Source organism: Spea bombifrons, chromosome 12 (assembly GCF_027358695.1).
Source record: "Spea bombifrons isolate aSpeBom1 chromosome 12, aSpeBom1.2.pri, whole genome shotgun sequence".
Taxonomy (NCBI): Eukaryota; Metazoa; Chordata; class Amphibia; order Anura; family Pelobatidae; genus Spea; species Spea bombifrons.
In genome coordinates, this window is record NC_071098.1 from 19,311,472 (window position 1) to 19,331,341 (window position 19,870).

At 42.1% G+C, this 19,870-nt stretch overlaps 1 protein-coding gene across 2 annotated transcripts in view; it reads left to right on the forward strand.

Moving 5' to 3' along the window:
- The window catches only part of LOC128470678 (myosin-10-like), a 211,148-nt gene that overhangs the window by 125,818 nt on the left and 65,460 nt on the right, over positions 1-19,870 (forward strand). For both annotated transcript variants that reach the window (XM_053452577.1, XM_053452578.1), the window contains exons 21-22: positions 12,547-12,655; positions 13,077-13,208. In XM_053452577.1, coding sequence (XP_053308552.1) covers positions 12,547-12,655; positions 13,077-13,208 — 241 coding nt within the window. The remainder of the gene's footprint in view (positions 1-12,546; positions 12,656-13,076; positions 13,209-19,870) is intronic.

Below are 19,870 nucleotides of genomic sequence, written 5' to 3' on the forward strand. Positions count from 1 at the left end.
CTTCCCAGGGAATTTTCCCTTTTTCCAATTTGAACAACTAAATTTTTTTGAAACCAAGTGACATCTGAGAGATCTAAATGAAACAAAAATATAAGGTGAGGAAATTGTCATTCTGACCCCAAATAATTTTAAAAATAGGTCTGTGAATTCCTCGCATATACTGGCTATTATCTCACATTACCACCACATATGATAGAGTGTGCCTGGATATTTTAAACATGCCCAACAGAAGTCAAATATATCCTTATTAAATATTGAATTTATGAATTTGGGTTGGAACCATGTACCATCTATGAAGTATTTTAAGATGGAATTCATGAATTCCAACACAGTGAGTGAATTCCCGAATCTGTTTGTATGCCTGGAATCATTCATTGATACTTATTGAACTGCCTATATCAGCCTCCCATTTCTGTATTTTGTAATTTAAAGTATCAGAGAGTACGTTTCCCCAAATAATTTTTATTTTTATGATGTTATGATGTCTTTTTTATAATTGGATTCTGTTTTTTTTAAATCTGAGTTCCTAAATTTGTCCAAGAAATTTTATATGGATCGGAGATTATACAATCCGCTTTTTCTTTTTCAAACCAAACTGCTGTATATACTCCCTCTCTCTTTTAATCCAAGTAATGGAAGAACATACAGATCTCAGGTAGATGATGGATATTGGGCATAGAGACGCCTCCTTTATTAATATTCTTAATAGGGATAATATGTGCTATTCTGGGTTTTTTTATTCTGCCAGATATATAACGATATGACCTTCTGTAAGGCTGATAGAATTTTATGCGGGACTCTCAGATGAATTGCTCTAAAGTTATATAACAATTTTGGAATTTTATATGCATTTATGGCATTTATCCTGCCTAACTAATAGATTCCCAGACTTTTCCAATCACATAGTTTATGTTTTTTCTCTTGAAGCAAAGTTGAATAGTTTTCTAAATTAAATCTTCTACATTACTTCTTAGTTTAATTCCCAACTGCGCTCTTCCAGTCTCAGAGGGTGACCTCTTGTTCTTTGTATATTTCTGTTAATGAACAGGTCACCGAAGAGCTCTTTATATTGGCCCTGCATATATTTGTATAATGTTATCATAACATGTTAATATTATATCATCTGCATATAATGGAATTTTGTAAACTCTGGCATTTATTTTAACTCCAAAAATGTCAGAAGTTTTCCTTATCATAGCCGCTAATGGTTCTATAGAAAGAGCATATAGTAATAGAGCAAGTGGACAACCCTGTCTGGTTCCGTTGTTAATAGGAAATCACTCGGAATCAAACAGGGGACCTACTATTTTTGCCATTGGATTTTTATATAATAACATTCAGATAGGTATAGCCAATTTGCGATTTAATGATTTTTCTGCATCTAATGCAAGAATTACTAGTTTATTATGATTAATGTTACTGATAATATTAATAATCTTTCTTGTATTGTCAGAGGTGTATCTCCCAGGTACAAATCCCGTATGATCTTTATGTATTAAATCTTGGACAATCTTCTTTAGTCTGTCTGCCAAAATTTTCGATAAAATTGTGATATCCAAATTTATTAATGAGATTAGTCTGTAATTCACTGTTAGTCACCAGAATCAGGAATCTGCACACACTCCCACAGGAACTCAGGTGCTTATCTGTGCCAGGAAGGGCCAGCTCCCCAGTAAATCAAAATAGAAAAAGGCTCCAGGCACTCATGGGTTCCATCAGGCAGATTTATTGGAAGACATGAACAACAACGTTTCGACCTCACGATGAGGTCTTTATCAAGTTTGATAAACTTGATAAAGACCTCATCGTGAGGTCGAAACGTTGTTGTTCATCTCTGGTTGTGATTCCGGCCAGACTGAAAGCACCAATCAGACATTAGAACAGTACTTACATTGCTTCACCGCATACCTACAGGATGATTGGGACAGCTACTTACTTTTGGCTGAATTTGCCTACAATAATTACATCCACAGCTCCATCAACATGTCCCCCTTTTATGCCAACTACGGGTACCATCCTTCCATGCTCCCAGGCTCCCCTATTCCATGCACTGTTCCCTCAGTATCCGAACACGTTGGCAAGCTTACAAGAACATACGATGTTCTTCGTGAGACACTAAAGAGGACTCGGCAACAACACAAATACTTTGCTGATCAACGCCGTACCGACGCTCCAGGTGATAAGGTCTGGCTGTCAACCAGACACTTTCGACTCAACTGTCCTACAAAGAAACTGGGACCAAAATACATAGGACCTTTTCTTTTTGTCCGTCTCATATCTCCCTTGGCTGTGGAACTCGAGTTACCCAGCACTATGTCAATCCATCCCGTTTTTTTACGTTTCTCTCCTGAAACCATGGACTGCGAACCTGTATCCTAATCAATGCCCCAGTCCTACTGCTCCAATTCTATCCAATGATGTTGAGGAATGCGAAGTCGAGGAGATATTGGACTCTCAATGACCACCGCTTACAATACCTAATCCGTTGGAGGGGATATGACCCTGAAGAAGATACCTGGGACCCAGCTAATGAAGTCCATGCTCCTGATCTCACCTCTGCTTTTCACCTTCGCCATCCTGACCGTCCTGGACCCTCTAGAGTCAGAAGGCCTCCCCTCAGGAGAGGGTACTGTCAGGGTCCACAGCAAAGACCCTGACAGAGCTACTCACCCGAGTACCCGCTAACTGCCACTAGCAGCTCCTACGCAGCTGCGGTGGAATCTATGAGCGGAGAAGGCGGGGTACACGCGCCGACGATGCCACGCACGGGGGCGACCCCTGGCGGTAGATTTAAAAACCAGCACTATTGCTCAGTAATTGTGCCTGACAGAGCTATTCTATGTTTGCGATTGCTACTTATCGTGACACAAAATTAGGCCTGTTAATTCAGACTAATCTTGATGTTTCTTCTTTGCAGAAATAAGATTTAGACAGAGTTGGGGACTGGGCGTGCAAGTGGCAGATGAGGTTCAATATAGAGAAATGCAAAGTTATGCATTATGGTAAAAATAATAAAAATGCGACCTATTCTTTAAATGGAATATCCTTGGGGGAAACTACCAGTGAGAAGGATTTAGGAATAATGGTTGACAACAGACTTGACAACAGTGCACAATGCCAACAAGCAGCTGTGAAGGCCAATAAGGTTTTGGCATGCATAAAAAGAGGTATTGATTCAAGGGAGGAGGATATCATCTTGCCTCTTTACAGATCATTGGTAAGACCTCACCTTGAATATGCGGTACAATTCTGGGCACCGGTCCTCAAAAAGGACAATATGAAATTAGAAAAAGTGGAAAGGAGGGCTACGAAATTAATAAGGGGATTGGGTGATACTAGTTATGAAGAGAGACTAAAAAAGTAAAAATTATATACGCTAGAAAAACGGCGTCTCAGAGGGGATATAATAACATTATATAAATATATGCAGGGCCAATATAAAGAGCTCTTCAGTGACATGTTCATTGACAGAAATATACAAAGAACAAGAGGTCACCCTCTGAGACTGGAAGAGCGCAGGTTTCATAGACGACAAAGGAAGGGATTCTTTACAGTGAGGACAATAAAGGTATGGAATTCACTTCCAAGGGAGGTGGTGTTATCCAATACATTAGATACCTTCAAAAGCGACCTCGATATTTTCCTAGAAAGGCATGACATACAGGGATATAAATAGAATGACATTAATATTTAAGAGCTTCTTGATCCAAGGAGAAATCCGATTGCCTCTTGGAGTCAAGAAGGAATTTTCCCCCCTGATGGCAGAATTCGAAGTAGCTTAATTAGGGTTTTTTTGCCTTCTTTTGGATCAAGAATAGGAAGGTTAGGTAGAAGGGTTGAACTTGATAGACTTAGGTCTTTTTTCAACCTTACAAACTATGAGATCTGATTCCTGTTACCGACCCCTGGCTATTGATTACTGGACTACGTTGCTCTCCCCAATCCTGATCCCTGGCGATTGATTACTGGTCTCCGCTGCTCTCTCTACCGTGACCTGCTTGGTTTTCAGACACCGCTGCATTTAGCTGATCGGTCCCTGCCTGTTTGTGAAGCATCCTGCATACCAGGTTCCTCCCATCTCCTGACATATTGTTAATTTATATAATATATATGGAAGCTTTATATAGATGGACTCTTCCCTTTAGGTAGAGACAACTTGCTGCCTTAATAGGAGGTGGTGCTGCCTTGTGGTACAGTGTTGTCATCGCACTCAATCCTCACATATGAAGAGGGTTTGGCACTTATCCAGTTAAAAGATGAAGATGTCACACAAACAAGAGAAAATAAAATCAATAGATATTTTAATTCATAAAATGAAGTATAAAATTTCCGCTTACATAAAAGATTCAGTCCATAAGCGTCCGTTTTAATGGCTCAGACCTGCTCTCAGCAATGTCCTCTGATGTTAGCAGTACCAGGATTGTTGCTTCCTCTTTTGCAAAGTCTCTCTTAAAGCCGAAGGAACGCTGTTCAGGACGCGCATGCGCACTACTCATTTCGCTGTAGACAGCTTCTTCAAGGTGCATTAGGCGAGTAGTAACTTCTGTATATTCCTCCATTTTGCTTCAAATCAGTGCATGCTAATTAGTCCACTTGTGGCAGCCCTGAGAACTTGTACCTATGTTGTGGTGCTTTCATTAGTACAGTGTTATTGCAAGGGGTGGGGAGGGCAATATATTCTAGAGTAGGAGGTATGTCCTTGTGAAAAAAAAAGAAAAATCCCTTTCCTTGGGGTGTTGAACCCACCAATAGGATATCCTTATGTAACAAAATCTTGCAAATCTTGCATATTATAGCGATTTATAGTTACTCCAAATGGGAGACTTTTATCTAGGTTAGTATCGGAGGCACAGTTGAAGTCTCCTCCAAAAAAGTAATATGTCTTTCTTTCTTTATTTGATCAACTTTATCGCGTGATCGGGCATTTTAAAAGTACCGGCTTTCCGGCCTTTTGTCAGCACAGTCATGCATATTAAAAATAACCAACACATTGAATTGAATTCCCATGAGGCTCAGCCAGACATACTACTTCCATGATGCTGGCTGAGCATCATGGGAAGTGCACTTAATAGTAGATAAAGCTTCAGATGTTAGCTGTGAATTACAATTCCCATGATGCTCAGCCAACCAGGTGTCCACCATGACTAGGCATCATGGGCGTTGTAATTCACAACCAACACCTGTCACATCATGTGCGGTTAACTACAGTTCACATGAGGCTCAGTGATATCTGAAAGTGAAAGTGTGAAAACCAGTATAAGGAGAGATAGATAAAGTATAATAAAATGTATGACTTTCCTTTTTTTCATATGCCGGAAACACAGCTGCAGCCCTTAGAGACACTCTCCAGGTGTCGAATCATACAAAAAAAACCCACTAGGGGGCGCTTGTGTATCAGGTTTAATTTGTGTAGGGAACAGAAAACAAAAGAAGAAAAAAAACTAACAGTGTAGTAATAAAGGTGAATATTTCTCAGTATGAAATTTCCAAATTTTACACTCACAATCTATATGAGTTGATCTGGGTTCAATCGAAACAAGCCTCGGAGTCCATATGTCGGGTGTATGCAAGAAAACATAAACATCAAAAACCCATGGGGTAATAACGTTTTGAATTGAAAAACGCCAATGTGGAGATGCACTTACACTTAGGTTGGTAAATAAATGCCTGCAGTTCCTGGTTACCGTCTGTGGGCAGTCACCTCCTTCCTCAATGCTGGATGTCTTTGAAATTCTGGATTTCTTTGCAGGTGAAACTCAGAGGGTGCTTTATATATATCAGGAAATGACTATAGTCATAGACTATAGTATTTTTATTCTGGGTCCATGCCAGGGTTAAAATGAGACTAAATTTGCATGATATACTACGAGCATTATTTGCTGTATATCATACAAATGTAGTCTCATTTTAACCCTGGCATGGACCCAGAATAAAAATACTATTTTTACTACAATACCTCTGGTGTTGCAGTCTATAGTCATTTCCTGATATATATAAAGCACAGTAGGGGGGCATGCTGTACATCCTCAAGGGCTTTACTGAATGCATATTTATGACCTACAGGTACGTCTATAGGGGACTGAAGGGGTTAAGGAAATGGTAAAATAGTATTTAAACATTTTTGGTATCTATTATGCAGTTAGTCCTGCTTTTGACAGTATATGTTATATACAAACAGAAATTTGGAAAACCAATAGCAATTTTAATGTCTCCCCCTTAATTCATAATGCACCTTACTTCTTGAGTGCATCATTGATTAAGGGGTGCCTAAAAATGCTATAAAGTGGGGGGCTGCAATACAATGCTAGTACTTTATATCCTTTTTAAGGTTTCCCCCATAATTCATAATATGCCACTCTGCCCCCCTCATATGCCACTCTGCCCCCTCAAATGCCACGCTGCCCCCCAGACTTACCCCCCATGCTCCAGACTCCCTGGTGTCTAGTGGGGGCAGGCGGTGGATGCCTGCGCGATGCGCGTAGACAACCTCTGCTGCTGCCTGGATAGCAGGCCTACATGAAAAACCAAATGAAATGGAAAAAAAACACACCTGCCTGGCACCCGGAACTGTATCCTTGAGCTAAACCCCGATTATACAATCTATAATCGGGCCAATACGGTATATCTATTTGCTTCTCCCTACTTAATACTATCTACCTCCATTTCAGTATTGACTTCAGTGTCCTGAGGATTTAATATATCTTTAAAATTATATATTAAACCTTTATAAGATACTATATTAAAATATGTTTGTATTTCTCCTCCTTGCTTATGTTTTTCCTTGCCACTTTCATATTTGGTCTCTAACAGAACGGACAATTATGTCTCTGGCAGAGTCTTTGTTAACCTCCTTATCCTGTAATAAATCTCCATGGGGAGTAATCCAAAGGATTTATAAGGAAGTGGAATAAATCCATCAAATAAGATTCCAATTTGTCCTGAGTAATCTCCTCTGAGATCCCTCTGATTCGTATATTCTTCCTCCATGCTCTATCTTCTAAATGTGTAATCTTATCTTCCAAAGATTTTTTTTCCATTGTTTGATTCAGCTTGTAGAGTGTTGAATTCCTCTTGTATTTTTGATATAGCTTTACTTTGAAAGAGTACATTTTCTGATATTGTAGGAATTTCTTTCTTTAGTTCCAATGTATTGGTTTCCATATCTTTCTTGATCTTGTCATAGAGGTTTGTCAATAAATCGGGTAAAGACTGTTGTATTAGAGGATTCATGTTCATCTTCATGTGAACTATCCAGAGGTTTCATCTGCATTGAATCCCTGCGGTCTATGTGCCAGGATTCCCTTTGATTGGACTGTGGGGTCTCCAAATCTTTGGTAGGGTAGTAAGTATTAATTGGCTTGTTCTTTTCCAAATTTTAGGAGGCATGTTGTTTCAATAAATGAATGAATATATAAATAAATGGATAAATAAATATATAAATAAGTACATTCCCTTCTTCCTTTAGATTCTTCTCTTTAGTGCCCTTATGATGATGCCTCCTTTTCTCTTAAAAGCTTCTCTTTGTCATCCAGTATAATCTAAGTGTCCTTTATTGCAGACACTTTATATATAGGAGTGAGGAGTATTACTCTGGGCTCCTTATCTCCTCTGATTTTTCTTTGTCGGCTATTATGATTTGAATGTTTAGTCTCCAATTATGTAGCCAATGTCTGCAATAAAGGATATCTAGAGTACCGTATTTGCTCGATTATAAGACGACCCCGATTATAAGACGACCCCCCAAAATCAAAATATTAATTTAGGGAAAAAACAAAAAGCCTGAATATAAGACGACCCTATAGGAAAAAAGTTTTACCAGTAAATATTAATTCATGTAAATTATTTTTTCATGTTTAATAAAAGCTATGATTGAGAAAAATATATTTTTTAAATTTCCTTTTATTTGCCAACCTGCCCCCCCCAGTTATGCCACTCTGCCCCCAGAAATGCTTTATACCCCCCTATTTGCCACTCTGCCCCATGATATGCCTTATACCCCTATATGCCACTCTGGCATATAGGGGGTTAAAAGGCATATCATGGGGCTGAGTGGCATATAGGGGGTTAAAATGCATTTCTGGAGGTATATAGGCATATCATGGGGCTGAATGGCATATAGGGGGTTAAAATGCATTTCTGGAGGTCCAGAAATGCATTTTAACCCCCTATATGCCACTCAGCCCCATGATATGCCTTTTAACCCAGCATGTACTGGCTGCCTTGGCTTGATAGGAGTGTGATTGCTGTTAGCAGTTTGATATAGAGATATATATATATATATATATATATATATATATATCTATATCAAACTGCTAACAGCAATCACACTCCTATCAAGCCAAGGCAGCCAGTACATGCTGGAACCTGGGGATGATAGTAGTGGGATTACAGCCTCCCTATGCCATGCTACAACCCCCACCCCCCTTACACATCCATGCTATCACACACAAACACATTTAAATACTCATTCATTCCATTAATCACACATACTTCACACATTAAACACACATTAATCACACATACTTACCCAAAAACCCTCCCCCACCCCCTTACCTGAACTGCAGATCTCTCACTCGAAGACTTCTGCAGGGGACCGGCTGTAGAGCAACTTCTCTGGCCCCGCCCCCAGAGGAGGGAGGGGGAGATAGAGCTCTGTGAGGACGCTGCAAGCTTCCTGTCCTCCTGCTTCTAACAGAAGAGACGCTGCTCGCGACCGGTAAGCAGCATGGCCCCAGAAGACATTTTTTGGGGGGTCTGAGAATACGACCCCGATTATAAGACGAGGGGTATTTTTCAGAGCATTTGCTCTGGAAAAAACCTCGTCTTATAATCGAGCAAATACGGTATATCGTATTGTATCGCAATGGCTACATAATTGGAGACTTAACATGTTAGTCCAATAAAAAAGGTATCACCGCATAGTCTGCAATACTTTTTTTGACATCCTGTCTACTGGACTAATACGGCTAAACCCATTTACATATATACATATTACATACATGTATGTCCTCTCCTTTTAGCTCTCCTGTGTCTGCTGTTATGATCTGAATGTTGATTCTGCAATTTTATAGCTGGTACAAGCACACCGTTTTCAAAGCTTTGCACCTGGGAATCCCCCAGTGGTATTATATGTTCAGATCTAGTTAATGGCGGGAAGTAATAATCTTTGTGTAAAAAAGTAAAGGAAAAATAGCATTCTTTGTGCTTTAGGAATTTCCTTATGCAAATTTTCTGAAATTCAGAAGTCCATATATATCACATCTCTTATGGCAAATGATTATATAGCAGAAAAATTAAAACTAGAGAGAGTCTTTATGTATCATACCTCTTATAGCATATATATGTGACAAATTAGGAGGAAAAGAGAAATCAATAGATGTAAATAAGATTTCTACTTATCTGTGTTTGTCAAGCAGAGTTTGGCCAGAGTACCTTTTTGTACCTTTTCTATGATTCCCCATCGGCTATATCACTTGTCTTTTTTTTTTTTTTTTTTTTTTTTTAAATATATTTATTCAAGGGTTTTCAAATAAGGGTACAGAAGAGAAAAAGGGGTAAGGGGGAAAAACAATACATTTCAATAAACCACTCGCAGGTGGTAAGGCAGTTCGTATTACATTCGATCGCCAGTACAGTAAAATCGCACTGAGCATACAGTAGAGACAGTAAACCCGGTAGGGGAAAGAACTACCACAGTAAAGAGAAGTTGAAGAAAGGAGAGGAGAAAAGAGGACAAAAACAACAGGGAATCATGACACAATAGCCATGCCATAATGAACCAGGCAGATACGAGTAGTCCTGCAAGAACTCAGAGAAGGAGAACACTGTATGGAATCAGTGGAACAAGAGACCCCACACAAATAGGTGACAAGAGCATAAAAATAAAAGCGGTGAGAAAAAAGAATTATATGACCAACATGTATGAGATTCACTTTAAACGCTAACTGAAGCGAACGTCGGTAGGTGTGTATGTCTCAGTGAGGGGGGAAGGATTTCCAGCCCAGGGAGACGATAAGACAGCTATCCGGCAGAGTCTCCCATGGACGCGGTATAGCGCATCCAAGGGGACCAAGTGTCGAGGTATAGATGATATTTTTTACCCAAGCTAAAGGTAAGCTCCTCCAAGCTACGGATACGCTCAACCTCTACTAACCACTCCTGCAAAGAAGGAGGTTCAGGTTGCCTCCAATGCCTGGGAATGAGAGCTTTCGCCGCATTGAGGAGATGCGGTATAAGGGAAGATTTGTATTTTCTAAAAGACAACGGCGCGAGGTGAAAAAGGACAATTTCAGGAGTACAAGATATGTCAATAGAGGTGAGTACCTTAACCATCTGTGTCACGTTAGACCAGAAGATCCTAATTTTAGGGCATGTCCACCAGATATGAGCAGGGGTAGCAGGTGCGAAGCCACATCGCCAACAGTTAGCTGATTGTGCAGGGACCATTTTATGAAGTGTGTCAGGCGTCAGATGCCATCTACACAGTACTTTAAAATTCAAAAGGCGGAGGTAGGAGTCAGGGGACGAGGAGGACATCATAGACGCCGCCCTACGCCACTGCTGAGGGGAAAGAACACAGCCAAGGTCCCGTTCCCAGGCTCTCATATAGAAGGGAGGTGAGCTGTACATGGCCTTACGAATCAAGCCATGAAAGGTGGAGAACGGCCTAGGAACCCCTTTATGAGTGGTGCACAGCCTTCCAAACAAAGTGTATTGGAGGTCAGAAGCCATGTGATGTAACAAAGGAGTAACAAAATGACGCACCTGGTGGTATAAGAAAGCAGTATTACCAGAGCATCCCTTGTCCCCCAACAGGGAGGGCAGCGACTTAACACCCCCGCAGTCCACTATATCACGTAAAGAAACGTAAGGTGCCGTGGGATCTTGAAAGGAGCCCAGACCCAGTACACCAGGGGGAAAAAGGGGATTATGGGAGATCGGAGTGAGTGGGGAACTGGCCGAAGACCACTTCATGGCCAATTTGTATTTCCTCCACATCAGCAAAGTAGGGGTAATAGTGGGGTGATTGGCCAACCCCAGCGCTGCCAACGAGGCAGATTGCCAAGGAAGGGACTGTCTGGGAACCTTGGAAAAAAAGGCCTCTATATCCAACCATTGCTTACAGGAATCAGTCCTAGTCCATGAATACAGTCTCGCAAGCAGGCTAGCCATATGGTAACATTTCAGGTCCGGTAGATTCAAACCCCCCAATCGCAGAGGACGAGTCAACAAATCATAGCGGACCCTCGGGCGTCTATGAGCCCATATAAATTTCGTGAAGATTGTACGGACCTCGGCAAAGAAGGCAGGGGGAATATGTACGGGTAATGTTTGTAAAAGATAAAGCAGCCGCGGCAGAATATTCATTTTAATAATATGAATCCTGCCGATTAAATTAAATTGCGGCAGGTTCCATTTCACGAGGTCAGCCTTTATCGAATTAAGTAGTGGAGGGAAGTTTAAGTCAAACAATGATCGTGTAACGGCAGGGAGTTGAATGCCCAGGTATTTGACCGAGGTGCTCGCCCAAGTGAATGGGTATAAAGCTTGGAGCTTAGACACCTCATCCCTCGTGACCGTCAGATTAAGGAGTTCCGACTTCTCCAGGTTAACTATATCACTTGTCTTATGAGAGCTGCGCCAAACTGCATCTCCTTCTCTGATGTACGTGTCCTCACATTGCTGCGAGGTGCCAAACAATGGAGGAAAGTGTCCTCCTTGGATGTTTCTCGAGGCGAGTGGTCGATGTCACGGTTAACCTGAGACGGTTTCAGAAGTATCTCAACCCACAGTTTAAGCAGCAGCGCGTGGAACAGAAGGGAAAATTTAGCTCATATTCTCGGATGGTAGGGAGACTTGCTATCGTACCACGCGGATCACCACACCCCCGGCTTCGTGTGGCCGTTCGCTATGTCATCGCACCCCCCGTTTAATTGTGTTTAAAAATGTTCATGTTTTTCCAACCTGTATCTGAAAATTCAGAGAAAATATGAAAAATAAGTTATTAAAAGGTATTAGTGCAAAATTTTTAGAGCATTGTTTTTGATATAGTAGAATCGGCTAAATCTCAAGATTATAACGAGATCAGTTGGAAAGAGCACGATGAGGTGCTACAATGGTTTTAAGAAAATAAATGAAAAAAACATATTACTTAATTAAGAACAATTGTCCAAACTGTGTTTATGTAAAAGAAGAGATTTACATAAAAAGCCCCTCATGACCTACCTCCATGCCCCGTATCCTCTCTGCTTAGTGCTACAATGGTGCATCATATCGTGGCACTCCACCTCAGAAGGAAGTGTGGTACTGCTGTAGCTTTCCTATCATTTGCATGTATGGCACTTTCTGTTATGTTTTTGATGTCTTCACATTTTGAAGATCTACAAGACATTCTTCTGATACAATAACATTTTTGTACAACATTTTCTCTCTGATTTTGTGTTTGACATATTGGTAGGATATTTGGTTTGGTATTTTACTCGATTACTATTACTTTTTGTAAAGCAATCTTATTTATTTTTGTCTATGTATGTTCTAATATTCCAGGGCATTCTTTAAGAAACAACAGCAGATGAGTGCACTTAAGGTGGTACAACGAAACTGTGCAGCTTACCTGAAACTGAGACACTGGCAGTGGTGGAGACTGTTTACTAAGGTTGAGTTTTTTATATTATATTAACTGTAAACGTTATTAAAATGTTTAGTTTGTGAGAATTTTAACTTGGCAGACACTGGCTTTCCTCTCCTGTTTTTGACTGTCAAAAAATGATAAAATAAAAGTTTACAATCTGTAATCTTTTTGGAGGGTGTAGCAAAGCTGCCACATAATAAATAATAATCACTGAGCAGTTATTGTGACTGCATATGAGTGTCATACTACTGAAATCAGCTTCTCAGAGTTGTTGATAGTAAGACCAAACTTACTTGCACAATGCAGGTAAGACACTTTTTGAAACTGCTTTTCAGTTTTGTAGAATTACTTTAAAGAACAAATATTTTAATACCAAAAAGCTTCCTGATTCCTTAATTAAAAGACTTGTGTACAAGATTATATTTTATCTCTCTGTACTTTGCAGGTCAAGCCATTACTGCAAGTAACCCGTCAAGATGAGGTAATGCAGGCAAAAGTAGTAGAGCTGCAGAAAGTTAAAGAAAATCAAGTGAAGGCTGAGATGGAACTAAATGACCTGAGTCAAAAATATCAGCAGGTAAGGGCATATCAGAAAAAATGTGGAATTTCATGTTTTTCCATTTTAACACTCAAAGCAAATTAACAAACTAATATCAACAATAAAAAAAGACATACAGTAAGGTGCATATCATCAACTATACCATCATCATTATTATTATAATGAGCAAGTCTCTAATGTGACCCTAATGAGCCTGCCCTAAAAGTGTTGTATTTGCTACTGAACACAGGAGGGGATCTTACTGTATATATATTTTGATTATACAACTGTAAGGTGTTTTAATTATCATTCACAGTGGTGTTTTTTTCAATTTACTTTAGTGAGGTCTAGGGGAGGTTAGACAAAAGATTTTATGCTCTAAAATTGTTAGCTGACAGACAATACCTTTTGTCAATAAACTAGTTTAGATCCTGAAATGTCTGAATACCAAAACATGCTCTTAACCCAATGACGACAATTGACTGTCTGGGCACGTCGCACAAAAAATTCACTTAGCAACAATAGACGTGCCAGGACCATCCTGGATTTAAATGGGTGTAGAAAGCGATCTATGTTCATTTTCTGCACCCAAACAGTGTTGATGTAATGCCTCGATGTAGAAAAGCCGGTACATAGAGATGCTATTGCAGCTGCCTCCGCTGGCCGCTTGATGATTTTAAAGTGGCCGGTGTGCAGGCTATGCCGCCCAGTGCCTTAATGAGGCTCTTCGTCCCGCTCCTCTGAAGAGGCGACGTGATGCTCAAGGGGGCGGGCTCACACAGAAGAGTTCCTCGTGACGGGGAGAAGAGCATGTCGGAGGAGAGCAGTCTGCAGGGGGAGAAGCTAGCATAAAAAGTAAGTATTTAAAAAATAGGTGGAAGAGGACCCATATTCAATGGCAACTGCCTTGGGGCAACAATTTAATAATACAAAAGGGGGGCGGCTGAGGGTTAAAAGCACACAACAGGGTGGTTGGGGCATCACATATAAATCAATACAAAAAGGGGTGGGTGGCTGTTTACAATGCACATGGGTATGGGGGGGCAATACATTAACCAGTACAAAAGGGAGTGGGGGCTGGCTGGGGGCATTACATAAAAATCAATACCAAGTGCGTGGGGGCACAAATACACATGGGGAAATACACAAGGGTGTGTGGGGGGGTACATAAATACTAAAGAGGGGCCTGTCTGGGGCATCTATACACAAGGGGGCAAACACACAAACAAGAAAGCAGTGTGGAAAGCATTTTTATGCTTTGTATAGCTTAACCCATCCTGATGCAGGTGTCGGTGTGGCAGAGCCTGTCCTGGTGTGTGTGTGTGGGGGTGTCAGTGTGGCAGAGCCTGTCCTGGTGTGTGTGTCTGGATGTCAGTGTGGCCGAGCCAGTACTGGTGTGTGTCTGGGTGACGATGTGGCAGAGCCTGTCCTGGTGTGTGTGTTTGGGTGTTGGTGTGGCAGAGCCTATCCGGGTGTGTGTGTTTGGTGTCGGTGTAGCAGAGCCTGTACTGGTGTGTGTTTTGGTGTCGTTGTTGCAGAGCTTGTCCTGGTGTGTGTTTTTGGGTGTCAGTGTGGCAGAGCCTCTCCTGGTGTGTGAGTGTGTTTGGGTGTCGGTGTGGCAGAGCTTCTCCTGGTGTGTGTGTTTGGTGTTCGTGTGGTAGAGCCTGTCCTGGTGTGTGTTTGTTTGGGTGTCGCTGTGGCAGAGCCTGTCCTGGTGTATGTGTGTGTTTGGGTGTCGCTGTGGCAGAGCCTGCCCTGGTGTGTGTGTTTGGGTGTCGGTGGGGCAGAGCCTGTCCTGGAGTGTTTGGTGTCAGTGTGGCAGAGCCTGTCCTGGGGGGTGTGTGTGTTTGGGTGTCGGTGTGGCAAAGCCTGTCCTGGTTTGAGTGTTTGGGTGTCGGTGGGGCAGAGCCTGTACTGGTTACATAGTTACATAGTTAAATAGGCTGAAAAAAGACATGTGTGCATCAAGTTCAGCCTTTCCCAAATCTGTTTATTTCTTGCTGTTGATCCAAAACAAGGCAAAAAACCCAGTTGTGGCTTTTTCCAATTTTGCACAAACTAGGGAAAAAAATCCTTCTTGACCCCAGAATGGCAGTCAGATCTCTCCTTGGATCAAGAAGCTGTTTCCCCATAATTTTAAAATTATATCCCTGAATATTATGTTTTTGCAAGTATACATCCAATTGTCGTTTAAATATCTGTAAAGGCTCTGATAAAACTACCTCTGCAGGCAGAGAACTCCACATTCTTATTGTCGTAACTGTAAAAAAAAACCCCTTTCCTTTGCCTTAGATTAAATCTCCTTTCTTCCAGTATAAAGGCATGACCACGTGTCCTATACATAGTCCTGTTTATGAATAGATTTCCACACAATGGTTTGTATTGGCCCCAAATATATTTATATAATGCTATCATATCCCCTCTGGGGCGCGGTTTTTCTAAACTAAACAGATTTAAATTAATTTACCTTACTTCTTTTATTAATTTTGTAGCCCGCCTCTGCACTTTTTCTGGTGCTATAATATCCTTCTTTAGAATAGATGCCCAAAATTGCACAGCATATTCAAGGTGTGGTCTTACCATTGATTTATAAAGGGGCAAAATTATATTTTTATCCCTTGAATTGATGCCCCTTTGTATACATGGCAATACCTTACTTGCCTTCCCAACTGCTGACCGACATTGCACATTGTTTCCTAGTTTGTTGTCTATAACAATTCCCAAATCCTTCTCATTTGTTGTTAACCCTAATTCACTACCATTTAGGGTGCTTGTGCATTCCTTACCCGAAGTGCATAACTTTGCATTTATCTACATTAAATTTAATCTGCCATTTGTCAGACCAGTCCCCCAGCCTATCTAAATCCCTCTGCAGCAAAGTAATATCCTGCTCACATTGTATTACTTTACAGAGTTTAGTGTCATCTGCAAACACGAAAACATGACGCCTTTTTTCAACGCCTATTGCAATGTCATTTATATATATGTTGAATAAAATGGGTCCCAGGAGAGAACCCTGAGGAACACCACTTATCACTTCTGTCTATTTGATTTATTTCCATAAAATGGCCACCAAAATCCTCAGCACCAGGCCTATGATGCTCTTAATCCGGCCCTGCCTCCAGTGTGTGTCAGACATCTTAAATCCAGTTTGTACCCACAGTGTGCTCCCTATAAGAAAAAAGTTTTACTAGTAAATATTAATTCACATGTAAACTATTTTTTCATGTTTAATGAAAACTATGATTGAGAAAAATGCATTTTTTGTTTTTATTTCCTTTTATTTACCAATCTGCCCCCCCATAAATGCCTTATACCCCCTTATATGCCACTCTGCCCCCAGAAATGCCTTATACCCCCCCATATGCCATTCTACCCCCCAGAAATGCCTTTTAACCCCCTATATGCCACTCTGCCCCCCAGATATGCCTTATCCACCTCTATATGCCACTCTGCCTCCCTGATATTCCTTTTAGCCCCCTATATGCCAGTCAGCCTCCCGGATATTCCTTTTAACCCCCTATATGCCACTCCGCCTCCCTGATATGCCTTTTAACCCCTTATATGCCTCTCTGCCTCCCTGTTATGCCTTTTAATCTCCTATATACCACTCGTACTCCCTGATATTCTTTTTAACCCCCTATATGCCACACTGCCTCCAGAAAGCCCTTATACCCACCATATGCCACTCTTACCCTCCCCCGACTTATCAGTGCTTCTCTAGAATTCTCCTTGTGCTGCAGATTCCTTGGCGCTGCCGGCAATTCCGCCGGGGCTTCTATGAATGAGCACCGGAAGGTCATGTGACGCCGGCGCTCCATCATAGAAGCCCAGACAGAAGTGCTGGCAGCAGCGGAGGTTGTCTGCACGTATTGCACAGACCTCCACCGGCTGCCAGGGAGGAGGATCCAGGTACTAGACTTGTGCATTCGTCTTCGGGCGAACACGGAAACGAACACGAAGAGTGCGTTTTCGTGTTCGTTCCGAAGACACGCCGAAGAGAAGACGGCGGCGGTAAAACATAGGCGAAGACGAAGACACACACCACAAAGATCTTCGTGATTGTCTTCGTCTTCGTCTACCATTCCCCCCCTTCTATCTTACCTTGTCTTGTCTTCGCGGCATCGCGGCATCGTTGTAGTTCCCGGAAGTGGAAATCCGCAGGTTCGCCGTCACGGGTTACAGGGCAGTGCGAATGAGCCTATTGGTCGCCTACAGGGACCTCCTCTGGCATCAACCAATTGGTTGATGCCAGAGGAAGACCCTGCAGGTGACCAATAGGCTCACTTGCACGGTCTTTGTAACCCCTGACAGCGAACCTATGGATTTCCGCTCCCGTTAACCCCTTCGATGCTGCGTTATCTAACACAATATCGAAGGGGTTAACGGGAGCGGAAATCCATAGGTTAAAGGGCCGTGCAAGCGACCAATAGGCTCACTTGCACGGCCCCTTAACCCTTAAAAAAAAGTTAACCCCTAACTAATTGAACAGGGAGGGAGACCAGTGGCATCGGCCCATCGGCTTTAAAACCCCAATGCTGCAACTTACCCTGCCGATGCCACTGGTCTCCCTCCCTGTTCAATTAGTTAAATGTCCGTACGAGCGACTTTATTGGTCGCTCGTACGGACATTTAACCCGGCACAGACTAACTAATTGAACAGGGAGGGAGACCAGTGGCATCAGTCTCCCTGTCTCCCTCCCTGTTCAATTAGTTAAAGACCAGTGGCATCGGCAGGGCAAGTTGCAGCATTGGGGTTTTAAAGCCTCAATGCTGCAACTTACCCTGCCGATGCCACTGGTCTCCCTCCCTGTTCAATTAGTTACATGTCCATATGAGCGACTTTATTGTTCGCTCGTACGGACATTTAATTAATTGAACAGGGAGGGAGACCAGTGGGATGTGCCGGGTAAGTGGTAGCATTGGGGTTTTAAAAGTCTGCACGAGCGACCAACAGAGTCGCTCGTGCAGACTTTTAAAACCCCAATGCTGCAACTTACCCGGCACATCCCACTGGTCTCCCTGTTCTATCAGTTAAATGTCCGTACGAACGACTTTATTGGTCGCTCGTACGGACATTTAACTGATAGAACAGGGAGACCAGTGGGATGTGCCGGGTAAGTTACAGCACCAGGAGCCTAAACGTCTGTACGAGCGACCAACAGAGTCGCTCGTACAGACTTTTAAAATCCCAATGCTGCAACTTATCCGGCAGATCCCACTGGTCTCCCTGTTCTATCAGTTAATAAATGATAGAACAGGGAGACCAGCGGGATCTGCCGGACAATTACGGCACCAGGAGTATAACAGTCTGTACCAGCGACCCTATTGGTCGCCAGCAGGGGGCTCGTCTGCCATCAACCAATGGCAGACGAGCCCCCTGCTGACGACCAATAGAGTTGCTTATACGGACATTTAAACTCCTGGTGCCAGAGCGGCTTTAACCCCGTATTAACCCCTTAAGCGGGGAAAACGAAGAAAACCCGAAAACGAAGAATGTCCGCGAATATTCGCCCGAAGAGAAGACAGGACCAGGCGAATATTCGCGGAATACGAAGTTTTTTTTTTTGCCGAAGACGAGCACGAAGACGAACACGAAGAGCCCCCTGGTGCCCAAGTCTACCAGGTACCCTGCAGCGCTGCGGGGGATCTGGATCTTAGTCTTGTAGTCAGACCTCTGTTTGAGGTCTGATTAGAAGATGACCTCGAATATAAGACGATGGTTATTTTTCAGAGCATTTGCTCTGAAACAAACGTCTTATAATCGAGCAAATATGGTGTGTGTGTATATATATATATATATAAATTATTTTTAATGAGTGGTATCCCTGTACTCAGGAGATGTTGCTGAACACATATGTGTTGTGTGGTAGTGACATATTGTAACTACGAGGTACTTTCCTCCCAAACTGCCGTTTCTCCGAAGTCCCTCAATGCCAGCAGCTGCCGGCAGGATTCTGCAATGCCGACCGCATTGTCTCTGGCTCTGTCAGACGCACACGCCCCTGGGTGGCTAAAGTCGGCATCCTCCAAGATCCGTACAGCCTCTTAAAGGGACTGCTCACTTATGCATTCCAAGCCTCCTTTTCATCCTGGGCGGGAGATTCAATTTAAATTGACTATTTAAACCTGGCTGTTATACTAGATCAGTGCATGTGATAGTGCCTTGTGCATTTTGGCTGTGACTTAATATATCTCCCATGATTTGGCTTTTACCCTGGCTTGTATTGACGTTCCGGTCTGTCTCCTGAATTTGACTCGGCTTGCTAATTCGACTATTCTGTTCTCTCATATCCGTGACCTCGGCTCCGTGTAATGACTGCGTCTTCAGTACAGCTTTGATACCATGCGTGGGAAAAATACACACAAAAAAATACTGCAAACTTTGACAAAGGCTGGTGTTTAAAATGTGTGCATGGAAAGAGTTAAAATACCAGCATTTAAAATACCCTTGGGTTTTTAAAAATATATGGTTTTATTGGGCACATGGAATTGGCCACGCCCAAATAAGCAATGGGCACAGGATCACCAAATGTCTAGGTCCAACATTGAATAATACACATGCCCCAAATGCGGCCATTTTCCCCCAAAACCCATGCATAGGTGGTATCACTTTACTCAGGAGATGTTGTGCGACAGTTACATATACCAGGACCTGTTCATTCATATATGAAGTAAAATGGGTGTGGGGGGGAAAAAAA